The 24713-nt window shown below is 32.1% G+C and overlaps 2 protein-coding genes across 3 annotated transcripts; one reads left to right on the plus strand and one right to left on the minus strand.

Moving 5' to 3' along the window:
- Positions 1-4889: 4889 nt before the first annotated feature.
- LOC130944497 (uncharacterized) lies at positions 4890-8863 on the plus strand. Of its 2 annotated transcripts, XM_057872840.1 has the most exons (9): positions 4890-5184; positions 5273-5369; positions 5462-5590; positions 5670-5778; positions 5881-6025; positions 6232-6274; positions 7753-7926; positions 8354-8478; positions 8829-8863. In XM_057872840.1, exons 1-8 carry the CDS (start codon positions 4910-4912, stop codon positions 8459-8461), a joined length of 1080 nt encoding a protein of 359 aa, XP_057728823.1. In that variant the 5' UTR covers positions 4890-4909; the 3' UTR covers positions 8462-8478; positions 8829-8863. The 2 variants fall into 2 exon arrangements, with proteins under 2 accessions (XP_057728823.1, XP_057728822.1); XM_057872839.1 differs by having other exon boundaries at positions 8354-8863.
- Positions 8864-8944: 81 nt separating this feature from the next.
- Positions 8945-13136, minus strand: LOC130944496 (cytokinin dehydrogenase 5). Its single transcript, XM_057872838.1, has 5 exons — positions 12220-13136; positions 12025-12152; positions 11399-11674; positions 10544-10806; positions 8945-9465 (listed from the first exon to the last, which is right to left on the minus strand). Exons 1-5 carry the CDS (start codon positions 12779-12781, stop codon positions 9141-9143), a joined length of 1554 nt encoding a protein of 517 aa, XP_057728821.1. The 5' UTR covers positions 12782-13136; the 3' UTR covers positions 8945-9140.
- Positions 13137-24713: the final 11577 nt, after the last annotated feature.

A 24713-nucleotide genomic window follows, 5' to 3' on the forward strand; every position in this document is an offset into this window, starting at 1 on the left:
TTCTTCGTCGTCATCTTGACGTATGATTGAAAAATGAATATCCCACATTAAAAGATCCTGCAGATCTGTGGAAAGACCTTAAAGAAAGGTACAATCATGTAATACTTCCTTAAACCCGATATGTTAGAGAAAATTTTCTCGACTTTCCATGTCTCGAATGTGCTCCTGCAGCAGCAGTATCGATAAAAAGAATTTAAAAATATTCTGAGTTAATTTCTTACTTTCTTGTTGTTGAACGCAACAATGAGTTACTTTTGAGAAATTATGAAGCGCGCCCACCTGGTGCCGCCCCATTTCCTGAAGTAAATGCGGCAAATCATAACCCCAGAAGAGGTAAATGGCAAGGCTTTGATAGCAAGAAAATTTATGAAAGGAAAATAAATTATGTTCACAATAAAGGATCTCACCAGAAGTGGGATAAAGAAAGAAACAATTTTTGTTACAAATGATAAAAATTCCACCACTCATTATGATGTATCTAATTTCTTTAAGGATTCTGAAAGAAATATTGACTATTTGATCAATGATGGAATAGTTTGATATGTGTATGTGTTTGTTAAGTATTCATGTGAATAATTTTACTGTGCATGTACTTCTACTCATTTTATTATTATTATCATCATTTGTCTTTGAAGAAAAATGGCAAGGACATATCTTGGAGATATTTGCCTTACAGATAGTGCAAGTTCGCACACTATTCTTAAAAGTACTATGTATTTTACCCATCTTGTGCCAAAAGAAAAGTATGTTAATACTATTATTGGCTCATGCAATGTGATAGAAGGCTCCGAAAGAGCTATAATTTTGTTTCCCGGAGAAACAAAATTTATAATAAATAATGCACTATTATCTACCAAGTCTCTAAGAAACTTGTTGAGTTTCAAAGATATTCGCCAAAATGGATATCATATTGAGACAATGAATGAGGAAAGTTATGAGTACTTATATATCACAACTCATGATTTAAATAAAAGGATTATATTAGAAAAGTTATCCTCACTTTCATCTGAGTTGTATTATACAAAGATTAGTGCAATTGAATCACATGCCATTGTAAACCAGAAGTTTACTAGCCCAAATGAATTCATAACTTGGCATGATAGATTCGGTCATCCGGGAAAAACCATGATGAGGAGAATTATTGAAAACTCCCATGGACATTCACTAAAAAACCAGAAGATTCTTAAAACTAGTGAATTTTGTTGTGCTGCATGTTCTCAGGGAAAGTTAATTTTAAGGCCATCACCAGTAAAGGTTGGATTTGAGTCCCCTGAATTCCTATAAAGGATTCAAGGTGATATATGTGGACCTATTCATCCACCTAGATGGTCACATGTGTGCTTATTATCTTCTCGCAACCTGGCGTTTGCGAGATTACTGACTCAAATTATTCGATTAAAAGCACAGTTTCCAGAACATCCAATCAAAGCAATTCGTCTTGATGATGCCGGTGAATTTACTTTCCAAGCTTTTGATGCTTATTGTATGGCTAATGGAATGAGTGTTGAACATCCAGTAGCTTATGTTCACACACAAAATGGATTAGCAGAATCACTTATTAAATGCTTCCAATTAATTGCTAGACCCTTGCTTATGAGAACAAATCTCCCAACCTCGATTTGGGGGCATGCTATTTTACATGCCACAGCACTTATTCGTTTGAGGCCAACGAGTTACCATCAGTTCTCTCCTATGCAATTAGCCAAATATTTTCCATTTAAGAATATTTGGGTGTGCGGTATATGTTCCTATTGCACCACCTAATCGCACCAAAATGGGACCCCAAAGAAAATTGGGGATATATGTTGGATATGATTCTCACTCTATAGTGAGGTATCTTGAGATACAAACTGGAGATGTATTTAAAGCCCGGTTTGCAGATTGTTATTTTGATGAATCAAAATTTTCAACATTAGGGGAAGAGAATAAGCTTCCTGAAAAGGAACTTAATTGGAATGCATCATCGTTGATGCATTTAGATCCTCGATCAGGGCAATGTGAACTAGAAGTTCAAAAGATTATACATTTGCAAAGAATAGCAAATGAATTGCCTGATGCATTTTCCGATACAAAGAGGATAACCAAATCTTATATACCAGCAGAAAATGCCCCAATTCGAATTGATGTCCCAGTAGGACAAATAGCCACTGAAGCAAATTCACGCTAGAAGCGTAGTAGGCCTGTCGGTTCCAAAGATAAAAATCCTCGAAAGAGAAAAGAGGTAAATACTATTCTTGTTGAAAAAGATATAGTAGAGACACCTGCAGTTGTCCAAAATTCTGATATAACGCCAGAAGACGTTCAGGTACCTGAAAATTGTGAAAATGATGAGATCTCGATAAATTATGTCTTTACAGGAGAGAAATGGGAACGAAATAAGACAATTGTCAACGAAATATTTGCATATAATGTGACATTGAATATCATGCATGAAAGTAAGGATCTTGAGCCAAGATCAGTTGAAGAATGTCGACAAAGGAATGATTGGCCAAAATAGAAAGAAGCCATGAAGGCTGAGTTAGACTCACTTGCAAAATGTAAAGTCTTCGGACCTGTAGTCCGTACACCTGAAGATGTAAAACCTGTTGGATATAAGTGGGTATTTGTGAGAAAACGAAATGACAAAAATGAAGTTGTGCGCTACAAAGCCCGACTTGTGGCACAAGGTTTTTCACAAAGGGCTGGTATAGATTATGAAGAAACGTATTTCCCTGTAATGGATGCAATAACATTGCGTTATTTGGTCAGTCTATCTGCATATCATAAACTGCATATGCATTTAATGGATGTGGTAACAGCCTATTTATACGGATGATTAGATCGGGATATCTATATAAAAGCCCCTGAAGGACTAAAGATATCTAAACCATCCAATGAATATTCGCAAGGGTTATACTCAGTCAAATTGCAAAGATCCTTATATGGTCTGAAGCAATCTGGACAAATGTGGTATAATCGTCTTACTAAGTATCTGGCCAAAAATGAATTCAAGAATGATGATATCTGTCCATGTGTTTTCATAAAGAAATCTGCATCTGGATTCATTATAATTGCTGTGTACGTTGATGATTTAAATATCATTGGGACTCCTGAAGAGATTCCAACAATTATAAACTCTAAAAGTAGAGTTTGAGATGAAAGATCTTAGAAGGACTAAATTTTGTCTCAGCCTGCAAATCGAGCATATAAAAAATGTGATCTTTATTCATCAAACAACATACAGAGAGAAGATCTTGAAGAGATTTTATATGGATAAGTCACATCCATTAAGTACTCCAATGATCGTAAGATCTTTGGATGTGAAAAATGATCAATTTCGTCCTAAAGAAGAGAATGAAGATATCCTTGGTCTTGAAGTACCATACTTAGTGTCATTGGAGTGCTAATGTATCTTGCTAATAATACACGACCCGATATATCATTTGCTGTGAACTTACTAGCAAGGTATAGTTCCTCTCCAACCAGAAGACATTGGAGCGGAATCAAGCAAATCTTTCGATATTTTCATGGAACGGTTGATATGGGATTGTTTTATCCCTATGAATCCAAGTCACAACTAGTTGGCTATGCAGATGCTGGCTACTTGTCTGATCCACATAAAGGGAGATCTCAAACAGGATACCTGTTCACATATGGTGGAACAGCTATATCATGGAGGTCCACGAAACAGACGATAGCAGCAACCTCTTCTGATCAGGCTGAAATACTGGCGATTCATGAAGCTAGTCGCGAGTGTTTTTGGCTGAAGAGTCTGATTCAATATATTCTGTCATCATGTGAACTGATTGATCATAAGATAGCTCCAACTGTCCTGTTTGAAGACAATACAACATGCATTGCTCAACTTAAGGGTGGATATATCAAAGGTGATAGAACAAAGCATATTTCTCCCAAATTCTTCTTCACTCATGATCTTCAAAATCAAGGGACAATTGATGTCCAACAGATCCGTTTAAGTGACAATCTGGCAGATTTATTCACAAAGTCACTCCCAAAATTCTCATTTGAAAGATTGGTACATGAGATTGAGATACGCCGATTTCGAGACATTAAATGATGTCGGCAAGAGGGGGAGACTGTACTCTTTTTTCCTTGGACATGTTTTTTTCCCATTGAGTTTTTCTTGACAAGGTTTTTAATGAAGCAATCCCATCACAAAGGATTTTGTACTCTTTTTCCTTCACTAAGGTTTTTTCCCACTGTGTTTTTCTTTAGTAAGGTTTTAACGAGGCATAATCCTAAATGGTCATCCAAGGAGGAGTGTTGTGATAAGATAGCCTTGGTGGATGACCATTTTCCCACAAGGCTCAGGTTTTCAAGGAGAATATTATTTAATGAAGTTTGAAAACCTACTACCATATATGCTTATAAATAGAGGCTATTTGTCTCTAAGAAAGTACGAGCAATAAAAGGAAAATACTTTCTCTCTCTCTTTCTTAAAGCACTTCTTTATTTTCTTTCTTCATACACTACTAATATAATATTAATATATTATCTTTATAGTAGTATAATAGTGTTGGTAAATACTAATAATAGTGTTTTCTATTTATACTTTTATTTTATTACTTCTTCCTTATTTATTTTACAACAATTTACACAATTTTATCGCACTCTATGTAAGACTTAGAGCTTAATTCTTCTTAATTTTTTTTCAATTATTTAGTAAAATATAATCTCTCAAAAATATATAAAAAAATTAAATAATAAAAAATTATATAAAAAATTATATTTTAAATCTTTAACAAACAATTCAGAAAAAAATTACATCCACTTTCGGATAAAAATTTATTAAGATGAAAATCTTTTGTTTGGGCTTGGGCCAGTTTCAGTTCCCCAAGGCCCAAAAAGAACATTGTAGTAGCAGTCTAGCAGAAAAGAGGAAAGGGGCCTCGTTGCAAGCGGAAGGAAAATGATGTTGAGTCGGCGGGTGGCCGCAGCACTGCCGTTCCGGTTCGCCGCTCCTGTCGCCAACCAAGTCCCCATTCCAAAGCACCACCTTCCTCTTATATCCTTCCATCCCCAAAACGTTGCCGTTTTATGCTCCAGATCCAACTCCAGCTTAAGTCAACAATCGGAAACGGAGCATGTTGACTACTCGGAGTTTCGGACGCAGCAGAGTAACCTCAAACCTGGCCTTTATCTCGTTGGAACACCAATTGGAAATCTCGAAGATATCACCTTTAGGTACGTACCCTTCTCAAATTCAATCTTTCTTTTCTCCAATCTTCTCTTTTCAAATTTTTAGTTTCTTTCTTTTTTTTTTTTTTTCCAGGGCTCTTCGCGTGCTGAACTCTGCAAATGTGATTCTCTCGGAAGATACGAGGCACTCTGGCAAGTTGCTTCATCACTACAACATCAAAACTCCCCTTGTATGCTAAACCTCCGTTCTCTCTTCTTCTTTGCTTTCTCCGATCCCTCGTTGCAATTGTATTCATTCTGATTGTGTTCTTTAGAGGTTCAGATGAGTTATCACAAGTTCAACGAGTCGCAAAGGGAGCAACTTGTGTTGAAGAGGCTCAAAGAAGGCGAGATTGTGGCCCTCATATCTGATGCTGGAACTCCAGGCATCAGTGATCCTGGCATGGAATTGGTAACTAACTACTTTACTCTCTTTCTTTCTTTATTTCTTTATACAACGATTTTCAATCTCTCAGAATGGATTAGTGCAGGCCAAATTATGTGTTAGTGAAAATATCCTTGTTGTTCCAATCCCTGGTCCCTGTGCTTTGGTATCAGCTCTTTCTGCTTCGGGTTTACCTACTCACGAGTTCACATTTGGTAATTTACTAACTGCATAAACCCTTGCTCCATGCACTCTTTGAATAGCTTTGCCATTATGGGACCTAACATGTGAACATTATGACATCTTTTTGTTTGTAGTTGGTTTTCTTCCAAAGCATTCAGGATCAAGAAGGAAGAGGCTTATGTCTTTGGCAGATCAAACAGCTACACAGATATTTTATGTTCCTCCTCACAAGCTTTCCCAATTTCTTGAAGAGGCTTCTTCTATATTTGGTGATGCTAGGTACCCTTGACTTCTATGAACTTGAAAACTTGTTTCTCTAGTTTTGTAATATATTAATCTTTGAGCTTGTGGACCACGTCTTTTTACACAGCTTATTTTTCTTCTAAATACTTGTTTGGGTAATAAAGGAGGAACAGAGGCACGTGATGTTGTGAAGTAATATTGAGGCATGAATTGGCTAACTCTTCATTTTGATGATATTTCAGGCAATGTGTCATTGCTCGGGAAATGACCAAGTTACATGAAGAGGTAAGTTTCGCATTTATGCCTCTGAAGCCAGCATTTGATTTAAAACTTTATAGTAAGGCAATTGTTCCGGTAGCTTCCAGAAACTGGAGGATATACATTATTACATGATAAATCTGATTGTGTATGTATTTAACCATAAAGTGAATTCCTATGCATATTTTATTTAATTCTAGAATATTGTGTTTGAATTAAAATTTAAATAATTAACTTACCGCATCATTTTTATTCTTATAGGAATATAAAGCTTGAGAAATACATGCGTAATCCTAGAGCACATTTAATGCATGTTCCAAAAGCTTATTTTTTTTCCAAACTTTAACTGTAACTTGAATTGGTTAAGGGTGAGTTATGGTGCCTTCTGTGTTGGCTAGCTGCGATCTGTGGCTAGCGTGGCTATGGGAGCCTGACCTGTGATGATACGACACATGGTGGGTTGACTGGCGAGTTGGACCACAGGACTCCAGGTTTGAAGGACGGTAACTCTCCTAAGGAGGACGGTAATTATGAATGTCCGTGCTTAACCTTGGCATTTAGTTAAACTTGTACAAAAATAAAGGAAACTACTTGTGGAAATTAAATTAAGCAAAGAAGTAGTGATGAAAGAAAAAAAAACTTGATGAAAGAAGTAAATTTTGAAGAAAATGAAAATAAAGCGGCAGAGAGAGCCCTGAACGTTGGCTTCCATGGAAGAAAACGTAAGGTTCCGACTGTCACTGGCGTAGGCGACTGGCTTGTTCAGATTGGAATTTTCTGGCTGTGGCGAAGGGAGGACCTTCTGGCAACAGTAGGAGCTGGTTTTGTCAAGGTAGCTGATCTTCACTTTCCACATGAGCGGTTTCAATTTCTGTAAGAAGCCATAGTCATGGGGTTAGTAATATGTAGGACTCTCGATTTGCAGGGGTCAGGAATTTGTTTTGTAAATGGAAAGTGATCTGGAAGGGGACTTCGATTTTTTAGGCCATTGGACGAATGAGTGGAGCTCGGACTCCGGGGATGAGGAGCAGGAGATGGATGGGCTCGATGTATGGCATCAGAGGAAAGGGACACTGATATGTGTGATGAAAGAAGCAATCCTACCCCACGGTAAAAGATGCAAAATTATCCGTGCTTAATTTGCTAAACATGCCTTAAGGAAACTAACTACGAAGCCACGTGTCAGCATCCCATTGGACGCTCATCTTATAGCCACCGCTAGCCACGACTACCGTGGCCACCAGAGACACAGGCTTATTTCGTATGTTAAAAATGTATATTGAGATCATGTAATGTGATAATGCATGATAGAAGACAAATTACCCTCTAGTTTCCAAGAGGATACTGGAACAATTTTGTTAAAGTAATCATCTTATTTCAATTATGGTTCTTCTGAAGCAATTGATTTTACAACTACTTTATCACCAAACCGCTGGTTAACTAGGTCAACCAGGGCTATACTTTCTTTTTCCCTCGTTTTTACATGGAGGACATTTCTTCTGCAGTTTTGGCGTGGTACGGTAAGAGAGGCCAAGGAAGTCTTTTTGATGCGGCAGCCGAAGGGAGAACTAACCATATTGATTGAAGGGCAAACAAGTTCTAAAGTGGAACCTCCATCAGACAGTGAGCTTGAAGATGAACTAAGAGAATTGATTGCAAGTGGCGAGACTCTATCCACGGTAATAACTTCCTTCCATTAGGATGCTGGATTATTTAAATATACTCATTAAGCTGCTGAAGTCAGATACATTCATATGTTTCATGGGAGCTTGATATAAGATTAAACATCAAATTATCCATATGATCATCCAGATCATGCTAACAAAGGTTGTAAATCCTAGCTTTCATGGTTCGGTGTGGCCTTGTAAAAGTAATTATCAATTTCTCAAAGGGTTACTTGCAGAATAAAAGTAAAAGCAACAGAGACAAAAGTAACAATCCATATTTTGTATTCCATATAATAGGCTGTTAATCATTTTTAGCAGAAGTTGGTCTTCATCTTTTTTTGGTTAATCTGCAGTAGTTCATTTTCACCATTAAAACACTTAATTACTGTATCATTTTGTGCGATTGATTGTTAAATGAAAACTGCTGATGTGAATGTAGGCTGTGAAATTGATTGCTGGCAGAACATCGGCGAGTAAAAAGACTATATATTCACTTGCATTAAAAAAATTTGGAAAGCAGCTTCAAGTGGAAGACGATTCAAACTAGTGGCAACTTTTTATATGGTAAGGTTGATGTTACTGTGCTACTGTTTTATTCATGCCTTTTCTGTTGGCTCAATCCATCAATTGGGATCATGGTGTTCTACCAAAAGGAACGATTTTCCACCCTTGTTGAAGCATTAGTAGTGATCATATTTACAATGATTTGATTGGTCTCCTAGAGTGCAAGTTGTTGGCTTGGCTCTCCAGGGTCCAGTACCAGAAAATTGGTTGTAACTTTGGCGAGGAAAATCAGAAAATGTCAAGGCGTAATTTCTTATTTATTTTTGTAACCAATTTGCTTCATCTGATTGTGGTGATTGGCGAAACGGTGTTGTATTTATCTGCCCTGAACTGAACCTCTGTATATGCAGAATGCTAAATTCGAATGTACATATTGGACGACTGATGAGCTGCGTCTTGAACGAAGAACTAGAAAATATGCCCATACATCAAATGGCTTAACCTAATAATGTTGATATAATTCTAAATAGTGAAATTTACATAGTGGTAAAACCCCCTTGTTGTAGATGAGAGAAGTAAAAGATAGATAACCCTAAAATTATGTGGGAAAAATGATATATGTACAAGGAAGGGGATGGGGTAAAAAGACAAGGAGGTCGGGATCATGTGTGTAAAAGAACCCTTTCAAAAAAGAAAGAAAAACCCCACCCTCCCTCAACTCCTTATTGCATTGCATTTGCATTTGCATGAGGATGAAACTCAAAGATCCTCTGGCCCGTTGCTAAGATGCGCCGGGGGTCGAATTGCATCTTCCTGGAGTAGAATTGGTCCCACCTATCTCCAAAGTGGTCCATCCATTCCTGTTGGGTTGTGTAATGGGGCAGGTACTGTTTGGCGTTGATCTCCGCATCATTGCAGAATTTCAGGATCCGACGGTTCTGATCACTCAGGTACTCCAGCGCCTCATCGTCCAAAGCTGATCTCAGAAATGCCACCAGGTAAAACACATCCTCCTCTGGCGTCACCACCGAGTTCCTCTGGTCCCACCTGCACATACAAATAACCCTCATCAAATTAAACACACGTTTTCCAGATGATGCATGCAAATGCAATATACACACACACACACTCACTGGTGGTTAGTTGTTGCTACTTACTACGTTAATTGTTACGAATGCCTCTGCTCTTTGACTTGTCATAGCCCTTTATTATTTATGAATTGGTTACCCCTTATCAATAAGCAATCATTAGAATGAATGAATGTATGAATTAATTAATTAGTTAGGGGTTGTATACTAGTCCTACTAACTGTTGAAGGAGAGTGTCCCAATGGAAGATCGTCTGACACTAGAATCTTCCCGGGCCAGTTGGATGAATAATCACAGCCATCCATTTTGTTTGAATATGATCCATCTAGCTGGCTTTGATGCACATGCTTGCCTACAACCCTCGTGTCTTCATCCTCTCCTTATCACACCACCGCTCTATCTTTTTGCTCCTTCAACCATTCTTCTATTATTTCTTTACTCTAATTAAGCTATGCCTATTTATTTTATTAATTCATGTTTCAACTAATAATTCTTGACCCATCTAAGGTCTCGTCTTTTATCTTCAATTATTCCAAGAAACAGCCATGTCACCTAATTCAGGAATCATTGCAGTGCAGGAATCAAATGTATTATACTATATCTAATGTTTCAATAGTAAAATCTTTAAAGATTATGATGCGTTCCACGATTATTGCCAATAATGTTGGAGTATAAAGTATGCATATAATAATTTCTCATTTCTTATTTCTTGTTTTATCAATTATATGCATTATATATGAAGTGGGAAAAGGATATGACCTGAACACTACGACACTCGGAGAAATGCTGTCGGCAAATGATATGTCGTATGTGAAGGGATGCGTTAATATATGTGTTATATTGTGTGATAGAAATAGAACAGGCCATAGCTCTATGCCTCTATGCATGCATGAAAGCATGCATTGTGGTTTTATTCTAGTTGGTTAGTTCGTTCTAGATATAAAAATGGCATGCATGAATATGATCATTCATATATTGAAATATAAGTTTAGCAATTAATATTTATATATGCGTGGGCGGAATTAATTAATTCTTACTTGTCTTTGTTCATAGGGTAGATGAGAATTGGCCCACTAGTCTTATTTCCAAGAATGCCCTTGAACACCCCCTTGTCAAAGTCCACTATTCTAGATTTTGGAACAAAAAGGTTGAGCCATGGATGGGGAACCTCCCATAAACCCTTGGACCTAAGCTTGAGCTCTGCCTTATGTACTCTGTCCAAAAAATCTACATAAGGCAGGTCCGTTGTGAACACCGATGCTGGTATAAAATCCAACTTTATCAATAGAGCTTCTATTTCCTGCAATATTAACACATCCAAATTAAAAAAATAATCATGTATATCACATCTAATTTAAATATAATAATATAATATATGAGTACAGAGTCACATAGAAATTAAATAATATTAAACGAAAAAGAAAGCTGTTAGCTAACTAAGGTAGCTGCTGCTTTTGTCGGGATGATGAGAAAGGGGGTATTATTTTAATGAGTTAATTAAGGTTGGAAAGCATGAAAAGAAAGGTTTAAAAGAAGCTAGAGAATAATCTGGTGGGCGGGCGGCGTACTTTAAAGTTAAACTAAAACGTGGAATAAAGTATTGGAAAGGTTGCCTTCAGTGTTGTGATTGAATCGAGATGATAGATTGCCCAAGATCTTGTGTGTTTTCTTGTGTATGTATTATTGCTTTCTGTTGTGCAAATTGGTCTTTGTTTGGGTACAGAGAATAAACATATATACGAGGACAACGATGCAAGAAGCAGCTATTCCTTCAACTTCAATAAATAGTGACCACTGACCACGTAAACAGACAAAGAAAAAAGATTTGTCTGGTCATAAGATTTAAGGTAGAAAAGATAACATATTTTAATTAAAAATTAAACAGCAAATACCTGATCAATAGAATCAGCTTGATGTTGGTGGTAATTCTTGGTAAACTCCAGGCAGTATAAAACACCACCATCGGCATTTTTATTGAGGGAACTGATCTTGACAGGGTTACTTGGTGAGAAAAAAGAGGACCTCCAATTATTGATCAACCCTTCATCAACTATCACAAACCCCTCTATATAATCCAACCTCTCTTTGTTACCTTCCACAGATATCAGGTACTCCTGATCCTTAGTAAACTTGGCAAAATTCGAATACAGCACTCGTATCCAACGAACCTGATGATAATCATCATTAACCATTCAGTTTACCTTTTGGATAATTTAGTTTAATAAGGTAGCAGATAGAGAAGGGACACGTAAACAAGATGGGTGATTTTATGTTATGGTTAGGCAAAAGCATCTCATCGAAAACGACCCTTTTCAGGTTTTGTCTCTGATTGATGATGTGAAGAAAGATTTGCAAGAAAAGACGTATCATGTGCCCCACGTTGCAACCAATGCTGCTTTTTAATTCATGGCAAAATATGATGACACAGTTACGCACTACTACTGTACTATTTCAACCAATTTGCTTTTCTAACTAGTTATTTTTAATAAATTAACAAGTTTGAAGTATATAGACATACTCTTTGTGGAGCTGGCTCGAGAGCAATTCTAGCTCTTGTGATGATTCCAAACTGACCAAGACCACCAAGAACAGCATGGAACAACTCTGAGTTACTCTCTTCCGAACACGTCAACACCTCACCTTTACCTGTTACAGTTAAAGTTAAATTATTAAAGTAGCTCTAATAATGAACCATATATGCTGCTTCAAGTACCTGTAACAACATCGAGCTGATGGACATTGGAGATTTGGGGGCCGTGATGGAAGGCTTGACCACTGATGCCAGCGTTGGAGAGGGTACCACCCACAGATAAGTACAAATAATCAGTCCAAGACATGGGTGCCAACCCATACTGGAGAGTGGCCTTCAACACATTTATCCACAACTCTCCACCCCACACGTCCACATACATTCCTTTCTCACACACACTTCCAACACCCTTCTTACTCCCCATATCTATCACCACTCCCTTCGTCCCTCTCTTTATCAATCCCTGCCCATTTATGGAGTGCCCGTGCCCTCTTGCAGACACCGAAAATCCTCCCTCGTACGCCGCTCTAACCAACTGAGCTATATCATCTGCCGAACCAGGGTGCATAACTGCCAGAGGCTCCCCTTTATCAAGCATCCCAAAATCCACCGAAGCCGCTTCTACTTCTGAGTTGTCCACGCTGAGTTGGCTCTGGAGCTCGGTTGGGAGCACGGTGAACCCAACCGTGACTATCAACCGGCATATGGCGAATGTTAAGAGGACAAGCCTCACGGCCATTTTCATTAATTAATTCGCTTCCCGTGTATGTGTATGTTGTTTCTCTAAGAACTAATAACAAGTAATCATCATAACATTATGTATATAATATCTATGCATGCCTGGATTGATGAGTACTGAGGAGTCATCGTAAGCAGTGCAGGATTTATTTGGCTTTAAAGATTTTGTACACAACCATGCACACAAACACACATCAAGATTCTCCGATCCCTTTTTTTCTATTTTTTTGGATTCCTAATCTATCTCTAACGTCAGCAATAATGGAATTGAAGGAGAGAGAGAGAAACGATGAGCAGTGTCTAAGAAAGAAAGATGGGGTGTTAGTTGAAACAGAAATTGTGAAAGACTGAAAGTAAGAAGTGATTACTGTGTGTCTAGGATTTAAGATACAGGCTCTCAATTTATAGGACAGGCAACCACGAGAAGCTCACCATGCTTCACACTAAAACCACGTGGATCATCACGTGACCTGTGCCACCACACACGTGCCCCATTCTCCAATTTTATTGTGTATATTCTTACGACATGATGTAACACTGTTTTGACTGCTTGTTCTACCATTCGGAATGGTTAAAACTTAAAAGCAAAACAATTGGAGAAAATTTAGGGTCAACCATTTATATTGATTAGTATATTTAGTTAATACTTCAAATATTTTTAGTCTAATAATATAGTATTATATTTTTTGTTAATATTTTTAAATGTTATTGGCTAATTCTTGGTAAAAAATAATAAAATATTAGCCTTTTAACATTGTTTAAAAAACTAAATTGAATCAAACAGAATAAATAAATTAATAAGTTACAAGAATGTTATTGCTCTTTAAAAATATTGATTTTAATATTTTTTTAATTTAATAAGTAATTACTCTTGATGGATCAAATTAAGAGGTTTTATAGAATATTTTCTAGATTTTAGGATATAATAATAATAATAATAATAATAATAATAATAATAATAATAATAATAATGTGATGTGAGTGGGTCCAAGTATGGATACGGAGGATCTGTGTGGGGCATGAATTCTACATTATTCACGTGGGTGCAGCCACTGCCACTGCCACGATCCTTGTCAAGTTCATATGCAGATGCAAAGTAGAAACTAGAAACCAAACCCGAGTCACATTAATATTAATATTTTTTTCTCTCCTCTCTCTGAATTTCAATCCCCTCTATTTATATACCATAGTTTAATTTAATTTATTATTATTATTATTATAGCAGTCATCAGCAATATTGAACACTCAAACAGACGCAGATGTACATGTCTGCCGCGCTAGCTGTATATATATAAATCATAACGTCAAAATCATCACTGAAATTATTATGTACATGTTCCCATTTCAAGTGAACCGCTTGTATATTAACTATCCCCGACTCTCTCAAGGGTAGGGTCCCAAAATAACATACAAAAATCACAGGATCTAAGGCTTAGATTGCATGGCGCTACGTAGTTATTAACTTATTATACTTATGTACCCTTCATTATTTAATATCTATTTTTTAATCAAATTAATTATAAAGCCAATCACAAAGTGCAATGCGATGCCACTGGATAGATCGATGTTGAGAGATTACTTTAATTAACCGGCCTAGTGCATGCTGCATTATGCATGCTATATATACGCCTAATTTAATTGTTCAACGACCGAGATAGCCACTCCTATGGACCCACACTCATCCAAATCAATTTTGAGAAAGATAGAGAAACATATATGTGTTATTCTGCACTCATTAATTTGTTACTTTCTGTTGCAATGCTGCTACCTCTCTGAAATCACTACAAGAATTCCAGCAGATAGTAACGAATATTTTGCGATAGCTAAAAAAATCACTGCAAAAAGAAAGAAAGTGGTGGTTAATGCGCCGGATTATGACAGCACTGCTTGCTATGCTGTCAGGGTTTAGTAACAGTTTGGCACAAATTACTGCAAAAAGTGATATTTAGCACCGATTTTCTTTTTAACCGTTGCAAAATATACATTACTCTTAGGAAGGTTTTTAGGAATATCGGTATTCCAATTGTTTTAACCATTGATCTAAATTATAAAAAATATATATAATATATATTAATTAAAATCAACGGTTAAAATAATTAGAACACCAGTAAAAATTAACGGTTATATTTTGTGGCATCCAATTATTATCATATTTTTTTGTCGGTAAATTTCATAATAATTTTTTTTTGCCCAATTAGTCTACAATTAGTAGTTAAATTAAAATTTTTGTTTATAAATTAGAGGATAAATTCAAAATTATCAAAAATTAACTAATAATTTTATTAAATATCAATGATTTGAATATAATAAAAAGTCAAAGAAGTTGAATATAGTGAAATAGGCATAAAATAAATTAAATTCCTTAATTTTACGGATCTTGGTAATCGTTGTTGTCGTCTTCCCCCTGCTAAGTCAGTGGAGTAGGTGATGATGTTGGTGCCCCACTAGTAACATTGCCGCTGGTACCAACAATGCGCATCTACTCGTTGTACATCTCCATCTACTATAGTAAACGCTCTAGCCACTCTGTAAAACCCTGAAATTAATAAATACTTGACTAATAAATTAATTATTATTTAAAAAATTATAAAATTTAATTTTATAATTTGAAGAGGTAAAAATAATTAAAATACGAATTTTAACATTAATTTTAAAGGTTTTAGTCCAAAAACAGGCCAACAAACTGAACCGATTGAACCGGATCCACATTGGCCCAAATCCCAACCTATTTCTCCCTTTCATTAATGAACTTCAGCCACTTCCTTTGTTTCATAGATGAAACATGCTAGGAAGTAACGAGGGGAGCAAAGAAACACAAAACCCTAACTTTCATTTCACTTCCAACTTTAATTTCACACAACTTTCAATATGGAGTTTTGATTGATGAGCCATCAGCGGCTACGCGTTTGTCTCAAAATTCTCTACAAAATCTACCGAACAGTTTGGTAAGAAATTTCTGATTTCGTGTCCAGTTCTTTCTCTTTCAGTTTCGTGACTTGGGTGTTAATTTTGAGAGATTATGTGATTTTGGTGTTCTAAGATTGAATTAGCCTTGTGATCTTGCAGGGTCTTGTCCCAAACTTCCGTTGAAAAGGTGAAAATCCTCTAACTCTTGTGAAATTATTGGTGTAGCAAACCATATGTTGATTTAGTGATATTTATATGGTATTAGATTGATCTATGAGTTTTGGATAGTCAACTCCTAAGGAAAAACTAGCTTTAGAGGCATTCAAATCAACTAGCAACTTCTAATATTAATCAACAAAGGAATTAGATAACTCAAGAGTCACTAATTACTCTACCTAGGCCAAGAGGAGAAAAATCTATATTAAAATCCAACTAAACATTTTATCAAATACTTGGAAGGCATCTACACTACTCAATTGCAAGGAATCAACAACAATAAAGCAAATCAATCAATAAAGGAAATCAAAACATGAATTGCATTAAAATGAAAATGGAAGAACAAAAGTGCATCAACATAAAAGTAAAGAATTACAAGAATTAAATGCTAAACTAGAGAGAGGAGAAGTAGAAGAAGAAGAATTACAAAAGGAAAAGTAAATCAAAGCATGAAATTAACCTAGATCTAAGAAGTCTACTCTAGATCTATCATAATCCTAATTCTAGAGAGAAGAGAGAGCTTCTCTCTCTAAAACTAACTTTCCCTCCAAAACTAATCTAAACTAAACTAATGTGATCCCCAGTTGTAATTCCCCTTCAGTCCATGGGTTAAATAGCATCAGAGATGAGTTGGATTTGGACCTAGGAAGCTCAGAAATCGCCCCCAACGTATTCACTTTAAGTGGGTCACGTGCAAACACCGACGCGTATGCGCACAGCACGCGTACGCGTCGCTTGACAATTTGCGTTCCACGCGTACGCGTCGCCATGCGACCTCATCGTTTCACGCGTGCACGTGGAGTGAATTTCTCCCAATCCTTGATTTTTCATGATTTCTCTACTTTGCATGCTTTTCTCTCCATTCCTTTGATCCATTCCTAGCCTTTTCAACCTGAAATCACTAACACATACATCAAGGCATCTAGTGGAATCAAAGGTGAATTAAAATTAACCAATTAATGGCCTAAAAAACATGTTTTCACACTTAAGCACAAATTAGGAGACAATTATGAAACCATGCTATTTCATTGAATAAATATGGATAAAAGGTCATAAAATCTCCCCTAAAATCACTACAAGATAAACCCTAAAAACGGGGTTTATCAACTGTAAGTGACACGTGTCACTCCATGATTTGGCCACGTATAATGATATGATGATGTGGTGACCAGTGACACGTGGCATGCTGATGTAGATGGTTGTGCCACATGTCACAATGTTATTTGGCCACGTGTTTGTCTGTGCCATGTGTTGCAACAATATTCGTCCACGTGTCGTCCATTATGTCATCATTGTAGATGCACCAAATTAGTCCCTCACTTTGCATTAAGTGACTTATTTTAGTCCCTGAAATTGAATGTCGTGCACCAAACTAGTCTTTTCACCCGTTTTTTCTCATTTTTTTCTATAAATTCAAAATTCTCAATATTTTTTAATGCATTAATTTCAATTCTATTTTTTCACATGTTAATCAAATAAGAGTACCTTTATAAAATATTTTTTCTCTTGCGAATACTCTAACCGCCGACTTGGAGTTGACGTGAAGCCGTGAAGGCATTTTAAGTACCTTCACTACCCTCTCCGACCTCTTTTAGTGCTTTTATAAAATATTTTTTCTCTTGCAGATACCTCTAACCGCTGTTTTGGAGTTGACGTGAAGACATTTTAAGCTTCTTTCATTATCATCTTCGACCTCTTTTGTCTAGACTGCAAAGGTCGGTGATGGTAGTGAGGATGCTTGAAGTGCCTTCAATCTAGCTCAGTTACACATAACGAAAACGTGTTTTTCATAAGACCAAAAAAGATGTTTATTTTAATTATTAATTTTTTTGTTAAAAACACATGTTTTTTGATGAAAAAAATGTGTCTAATCATTTATATAATTTTTTTTATAACAACATACTTATATATTACAAAATTTACCAATGTTAAATTATTAAAAAAATTATATAATTAAAACTAAAATCTTAAAGTTTTTTATAAAAGCACTTGTATTTAAACGATATATGAAAAAATAGAAATGAAATTAGTGTATCCAAAATATTAAAAATTTTAAATTTAAAAAAAATAAAAAAATTAGTGAAGGGACTAATTTAGTGCACAACATTCAATTTTAGAGACTAAAACAAGTGTAATAACCCGTGCCATGCACGTGATAAAACTGAAATTATAATTTTAAATTATTCTATTAAAATTGATTTGAATTGTAATAATTTAATTAATAAATAAATAATATGATGTGCATTGTTCGTGTTTTTTTTAAATATAGTATTACATGTATTAATATGATATGCATTGTTCGTGTTAAGAATTATGTTTGAATTATGAATTCTCTAAATGAAATTATCCCGTTTAAAATATTTAAATTATGATTTCAATCATAAATTATAATTATGATTTAAAATTTTTTTTGATATAATATTACATTTTTTTTCATTTTACTATTAATATGTTGATATTGTAAGTCTAAATTACAATATTTTACTTAATCTTGACTGAAAAAAGAAAATAGTTACGTGTTTCTATCATTTAATTTATTTAATACACAATGTGCTAACATTAACGATATTTTTTAAAAAAATATATTGATAAAAATAGATATAATATAATTACAGATATAACATAAATAAATAAAATATATAAATAAATGCGAAACCAATACGTTTACCAATGTCTTTGTTAAATTTTATAAATTAGAGAATAAATTATGTATTTGGTTGCTTGGTGATCACATAGATGATCAAGTAATTAGATTGTAAATTGATCTCATAGTGTACATCTTATTTTTTTCTCATTTTTGAATGAAAGCGAGAATTAAGGGAGTAAGTAGTAATATATAAAGAAAAAAAAATTTGCACCACAACACATAATTATAACCTAAAGAAATATTCATATTAAAATTTTACATACTGTAAATCATGAAAATCAATCACAATGCAATGTACTGGTCACTTCTATCTATTTTTGACCATGATATGAGTTTTTCTTTTCTAGTCAAGAATTTAATAACATCTAATTGAACAAAAAAATGAATTAAAATTACCAAATTAAGAACAAATGAGTGAATAATATAAGAAATTATAACTTCAGACGTGTATAAAATAAAAAGAATTTACTGATTTATTTTATATTAAACGATAAAACTAACAATAATATATTAATAAAAGGATATACCTTTAAAAAAAAGTTACAATACAATTTTAAATATTTTCATAAATAAACTGTTAAAATTTTTGTTATCGATAAAATGATGCTATTATACAATTTTTTGGCAAAACTTAAAATCAAAAGGAAAATAATTTTGTGTGGGTTAATGTAAATTAATTACGTACCAAATAAGTAGAATCGTTTATTTGTTTGTTTCAATATATCAGTATGAGCAAGCAAATTAAAATGATTATCCAGAATTTTACGATCATCGACCAAATGTACTATACCTGACTCTATTTTAAAAGATATTTTGCATGTGTGTACAGTCAGAAGATATATTCCGCTTGATTTCTCGATCTCAAAATTTGAGAAGATATAGACTTTCCTTTCTACCAATTCATTCTCAAATATTTTTGTCAAATAATTCTTGATTGAACAATGAATTTTATCGTATTGCAAAATAAATTAAATATAAAAGCTATTAGCATTTACAAAGCTATTAAAAAGAATTGTCTTTGACTTGATTGAACAATGAATTTTATCGTATTGCAAAATAAATTAAATATAAAAGCTATTAGAATTTCCAAAGCTATTAAAAAGAATTGTCTTTGACTTGTGAAATGGTGTACTTATAAAATTAACTTAAAATATGAACTACAAATATTTATAAGAATTTAATTTTGATGCACTAACAGTGTAAAGTAGTTTTACACGTGTATCCAATTACGTAATGACACATCAATAAAAATAAATACATTTCACATTGACCGCATGAATGGTCATCCAAAAGAACGGATGTGATAAATTATAATAAATTATAATTAATTAATTGGTATAAATTATAATAAATTATATGATATTTAAAAAAAATAAAATGAATAAGAAGAAAATAAAAAGAAATAGAAGAGATAAAAGACTACAATAAAATAAATTGAGTGTGAGAGTTTTATTTTTTTTTTTACAAATTTTATATCACATCCGTTTTAATAATAATAAATAAAAATATATCAACTTGTTATCTAAGAGAAAATGATGAGATAAAATCATAACACAGTTCTAAAACAAAAGCTTAAATTAAACCATAATATCATTGCACAACACAAATTGAAAGTAATTTCACACTATAATATACCACACAAACAGGTAAATGACTTAAGCTTAATTACGGAATTTTTTTTTATTTATGCATACATGATAACACTATGGTCTATAAATGCTTCATATGGATAATATATCATATATTGCTCTGAATGATGAGCACGGAAGTTGAAGAGTATGTGGTAGTTTGTGTCCACGATAGTTGACTTCTTGCGACGACGCCTTATAGGAAAAAAAAGAATTGTTGTAAAAGCTACCTAATGAAAGAGTAATTGGTAAATGAATGATATTTTCTTCTAGCATATATGATTTTTTATAGTGGTCAAATAAAAATGGAAGGAATAAAATTTTATATTTTTATATTCGGAATAGAATTTGATATTTATCGTAATAAAATTAAATAACTAATCAATTATAATTCATGTATTTAAATAAATAAAATAAATTAAATAAAAATATTTTTAAGAATTAATCAAATCAGTTAGTTGATACAAATAATTAGTATAATTGATTTTATTTGATTTATTGAATTCAAAAAAATAAATTAGAAATAATTGATTGAATTAATTAGTTAATATAATTAATTTATTATAATTGATTGGATTTAATAAATTAAAAAATAATAGGAAAACATATGAGACAATAATTTTTTAACTAAATTAATCTGTATTTATTGTATTTAATCATTATAAATAACAAATCATTTATGCTATTATATATGTACCTTATAAATTAATGAATTAAAATAATTGATATAATAAATTATAATTATTTGATTGATATGAATTATAATAAATCGTGTGATATTTAAATATCTAATCAAATCAATTAGTTGATATAATTAATTTACTGTAATAAATTATATTCAATGAATTATAAAAAATAAATTAAGAAACACGCTCAAAAATAGTAACGAATCCATAAATTTTAAATAGTGGGGGTAAACATATAGCATATAAAAATAATAAAAAATATTTATAAATATATAAAAATATATAAAAAAATAATATAAAAATATTAAATATTAAATAATTTGTATTTAATCATTATCAATATTAATATTGATAAATAATAATATGGTTATTAATTTATCTTTCTGTAAATTAAATATAATAATAATAATAATAAATAAAATTAATCAAAATATAAATAGGTTATCTTCTAATCAATAATAAAAGTGAAATATATATTTTTTATGAATTATATACAATAAATGATATTTTAAATAAATGATTTTTTTATGTTATATTTTTTTCAATAAATGATATAACAGGTAATTATCATTATCATATATTATTATTATTATTATTACTAGTGTATGTTCCCGTATTCTGTACGGAATAATACATAAAATTATATAAATAATTTATTAAAAAATCAAATAATATATATAGTAATTATTATAAATATTTTATAAAGTTATAATTAAAATCAAACTTTGAGAATTTTTAATATTAAAATATTAAAAATAATTAATATTTTTCTTAATCAATTTGAGTTTGTTAAGTGATTATTTTACTCGTCCACTTAAATAATTATTAGGAGTTAGAATCTCGTCTTGTGTATATAGCAATTGATTGGTTAGCAATAAACCCTTAATAAATGGAGTATCAATACGTGGTTAGACTTAGCAGGAGTTTCCAAATACGCGGGTACCCGACCCATCCATATCCGGATGAAGAGGGTAATAACTTGACTCCAGTTGGGGCAGATTTTGCTCATGACAGGAGGGTATACCCGCCCCGAATATATACATATAAACACTTTTTAGAAATTAGGATTTGCCGCACATAACAGATTTAGTGATTCATAGCTTCAGTCTATACTCTATAGCCATGCAAGATAAACTTAGTCATCTTCACCCAAAATCTTCTCCTTCTCGACTTCTTCACAAAAAAACTGCATAGCTCCCGTCATCGTTGTTGTTGAGTCCATCGCCGCCTACCCCTTCACAACTCCCATCTTCCTTCACAAATCACAACTCATGTCATCATCGCTGCTCATCTCGTTACCGTCGCTGTTGAGCCCGTCGCCACCTTTCTCCTGTCGAGTCCCTTTTCTCTAGGTAAATTTCACTCTCTCTCTCTCTCATTGTGAGTCTGTTAAGTTCTTCTCTTCTTCTTCCACAGACTCATCACTTAGTCCCCGTCGCTATGAGCTCGGACGTTGTCGTTGCAGTTTCATCTGAGTCTGTCACCGAATAGAATAGAAATTTTATTCAAGTTAAAAATAGACATGCATGAGATCATTTTTGCATGTAATTTCTAAATTTTCTCATCCAAATTTGATCTATGTGGTTGATATTTTAGTATGGGATTATTGTGATTTTGTTGCGACACTAATGTGATAAAAGTTTCAATAATTTCATAACTAATATATGAGATAGACCAGATTATTAAAGTAATAGAGAAATAACATTCAGATTTGCGCGTAAAATTTATACGAGGTGATTATCTCAGGAAAATATATATTTATAACCAAAGTAGAAAATTGTTAGGAAATTATTATTTCTTAATATATATATGGATAATACATATATTAATTATAATCGCAAATTAAGTAATTTCACATTAAATTACTTATATAACAGTGATCTTATTTATTGTCATAAATGTTGAATTAAATAAGTCATTATTACTTTTGATTTGGATAAATGAGATTAAAATCATAGGTACTATTTTATTTGAGTTTTAGGGTTTAATGAGTGTCACACTCAAATATAAATAATGACTTCAGGATTTTGGTCTCCAAGACATCAAACTCGCCTTGGTAGTTCTTTTTCCACAGTAAAATTGTGATTCAGACCTATCAGAAATACAGAAAGTTTTGGTTGACGAAGATCAAAGAACCACAAGAGACAAGCTCTCTGATTTCAATCATACTCTCGAATGAAGAGACGCTTCCACGCTCTTAGTTATATTTTTTAATGTTTTAACATGGATGATCTTGAAGTTGAGAAATCCTAAAATTTTCCGCTAAAATAGAAATTTTATTCAATCAAATGATAATAAATAATTTTATTGAATTAACTTATATTAATGTGATCATTGGATGATAAAGAATGGTAGAAAAATAAATAAATAATATTTTAAGAGTAGAAATATTAAATTGTCATTTCAATTTACTTTTTTAATCAACGATAATAAATATCTTAAATTAATTAAATTTTTACAAAAATTATACACCTAAAACTATTTCATTTTTTCAAAAATCTTTTGAAAATACAATGGTTCAATGAGAGGTTGACTATTTAGAATTGAATATAATATTTTTAAATTCGTATTTTCAATAAAAAGATGTACTTAGTGCTATCCATCCTAAATAATTCTATATTTACTATTACTTATCCATCTAAATAATTTTAACATTGATAGAATATTATTTTTAAATGCAAAAAATTTAAAATATATTTATTCTATTTCAAAAATTAATATTCATATTTAACTTAGAATTCCAACAAATATGACAAAAAATATTATATTTTTTAGTTAAAAAATTAAAGTAAAATATTTATAAATATATTTTTGTGCTTTAGCTTTACATTTTTTAAAAAAATTTGGCAAGTCAATGGAATCAAATCATATTTCTATAACATATATAAAAATGTATATTACGCATAAATAAAAAAATTAGGTATAGTCAGAACAAATACATAAATTAAAATAAAATTTAGAAAAATAAGAACCAATAAAATATTGAAGAAAAAAATATAAATAGAAGAGAAACAAAATTATTAGACAGAAGAAAAACAATTTAATAAATTTTATGTGTATATAAAAGAAGAATAAAAAGAAGATATACAGTAACTTATTTAATTTAGCAAGATTTATGAAAATAAATACATAGAATAAAAGAATAAAAAATAATAACAAAAAGAAGCTAAACATCTGAATTAATATAAAAAAATAAAAAATAATAAAATAATGATAATCTATCATAATCTTAATTTTTTAATATAATTAATTAATAACAATATAATTAGTCTACCACAATCTTAATCTAATCTTTTAATATAATTAATTTTAATTAAATAATCAAATAAATTGAATATAAATATGTCTAATCTAATCGTATAAAGAAAGAGTAGATTTTCTATAATTAGACATATTATATATATATATATATATATATATATATATATATATATATATTGAGAATAAAATATCACTTTAAAATAAAATTATTATTATTAATGACATATAAATATTAAATTATATTAATACATTAATAAAAATACATTATTATAATAAAAAGTTGCAAGAATTAAAATAACTAAAATTTATTAACTTTAATTAGTTAAATTAGCATAAAATAAGAAAGAGATGATTAATCAGATTAAATAAATTAAAAAAATATTACTAAATAAAGTAAATGTCACAATAATTATATTACTAATTGAAAAAAATTAATTTAATCAATTCAAATTTTTATTGAAAATAGATAATTAAAGATCATCAATGAATAAAAATAAATAGGATATAATACATTAAAGAATAATTTTGGTAGTATAAATAATAAAATTAAATTATTATATACAATTTTTACTTTTTACCTTATTATGATTGAAG

The sequence above is a fragment of the Arachis stenosperma genome, chromosome 8, assembly GCF_014773155.1.
Source record: "Arachis stenosperma cultivar V10309 chromosome 8, arast.V10309.gnm1.PFL2, whole genome shotgun sequence".
In the NCBI taxonomy this organism is placed as follows: domain Eukaryota; kingdom Viridiplantae; phylum Streptophyta; class Magnoliopsida; order Fabales; family Fabaceae; genus Arachis; species Arachis stenosperma.

Excerpts from the sequence above, each read along its gene's own strand:
- LOC130944497 (XM_057872839.1), top strand. The coding sequence starts at position 4,910 with ATGATGTTGAGTCGGCGGGTGGCCGCAGCACTGCCGTTCCGGTTCGCC. Across the intron at positions 5,185-5,272 it reads CTCGAAGATATCACCTTTAG|GGCTCTTCGCGTGCTGAACT; the intron begins GTACGTACCCTT and ends TTTTTTTTCCAG. Across the intron at positions 5,591-5,669 it reads GTGATCCTGGCATGGAATTG|GCCAAATTATGTGTTAGTGA; the intron begins GTAACTAACTAC and ends GGATTAGTGCAG.
- LOC130944496 (XM_057872838.1), bottom strand. The coding sequence starts at position 12,781 with ATGAAAATGGCCGTGAGGCTTGTCCTCTTAACATTCGCCATATGCCGG. Across the intron at positions 12,153-12,219 it reads TCAGCTCGATGTTGTTACAG|GTAAAGGTGAGGTGTTGACG; the intron begins GTACTTGAAGCA and ends TAACTGTAACAG. Across the intron at positions 11,675-12,024 it reads TCGAGCCAGCTCCACAAAGA|GTTCGTTGGATACGAGTGCT; the intron begins GTATGTCTATAT and ends GATTATCATCAG.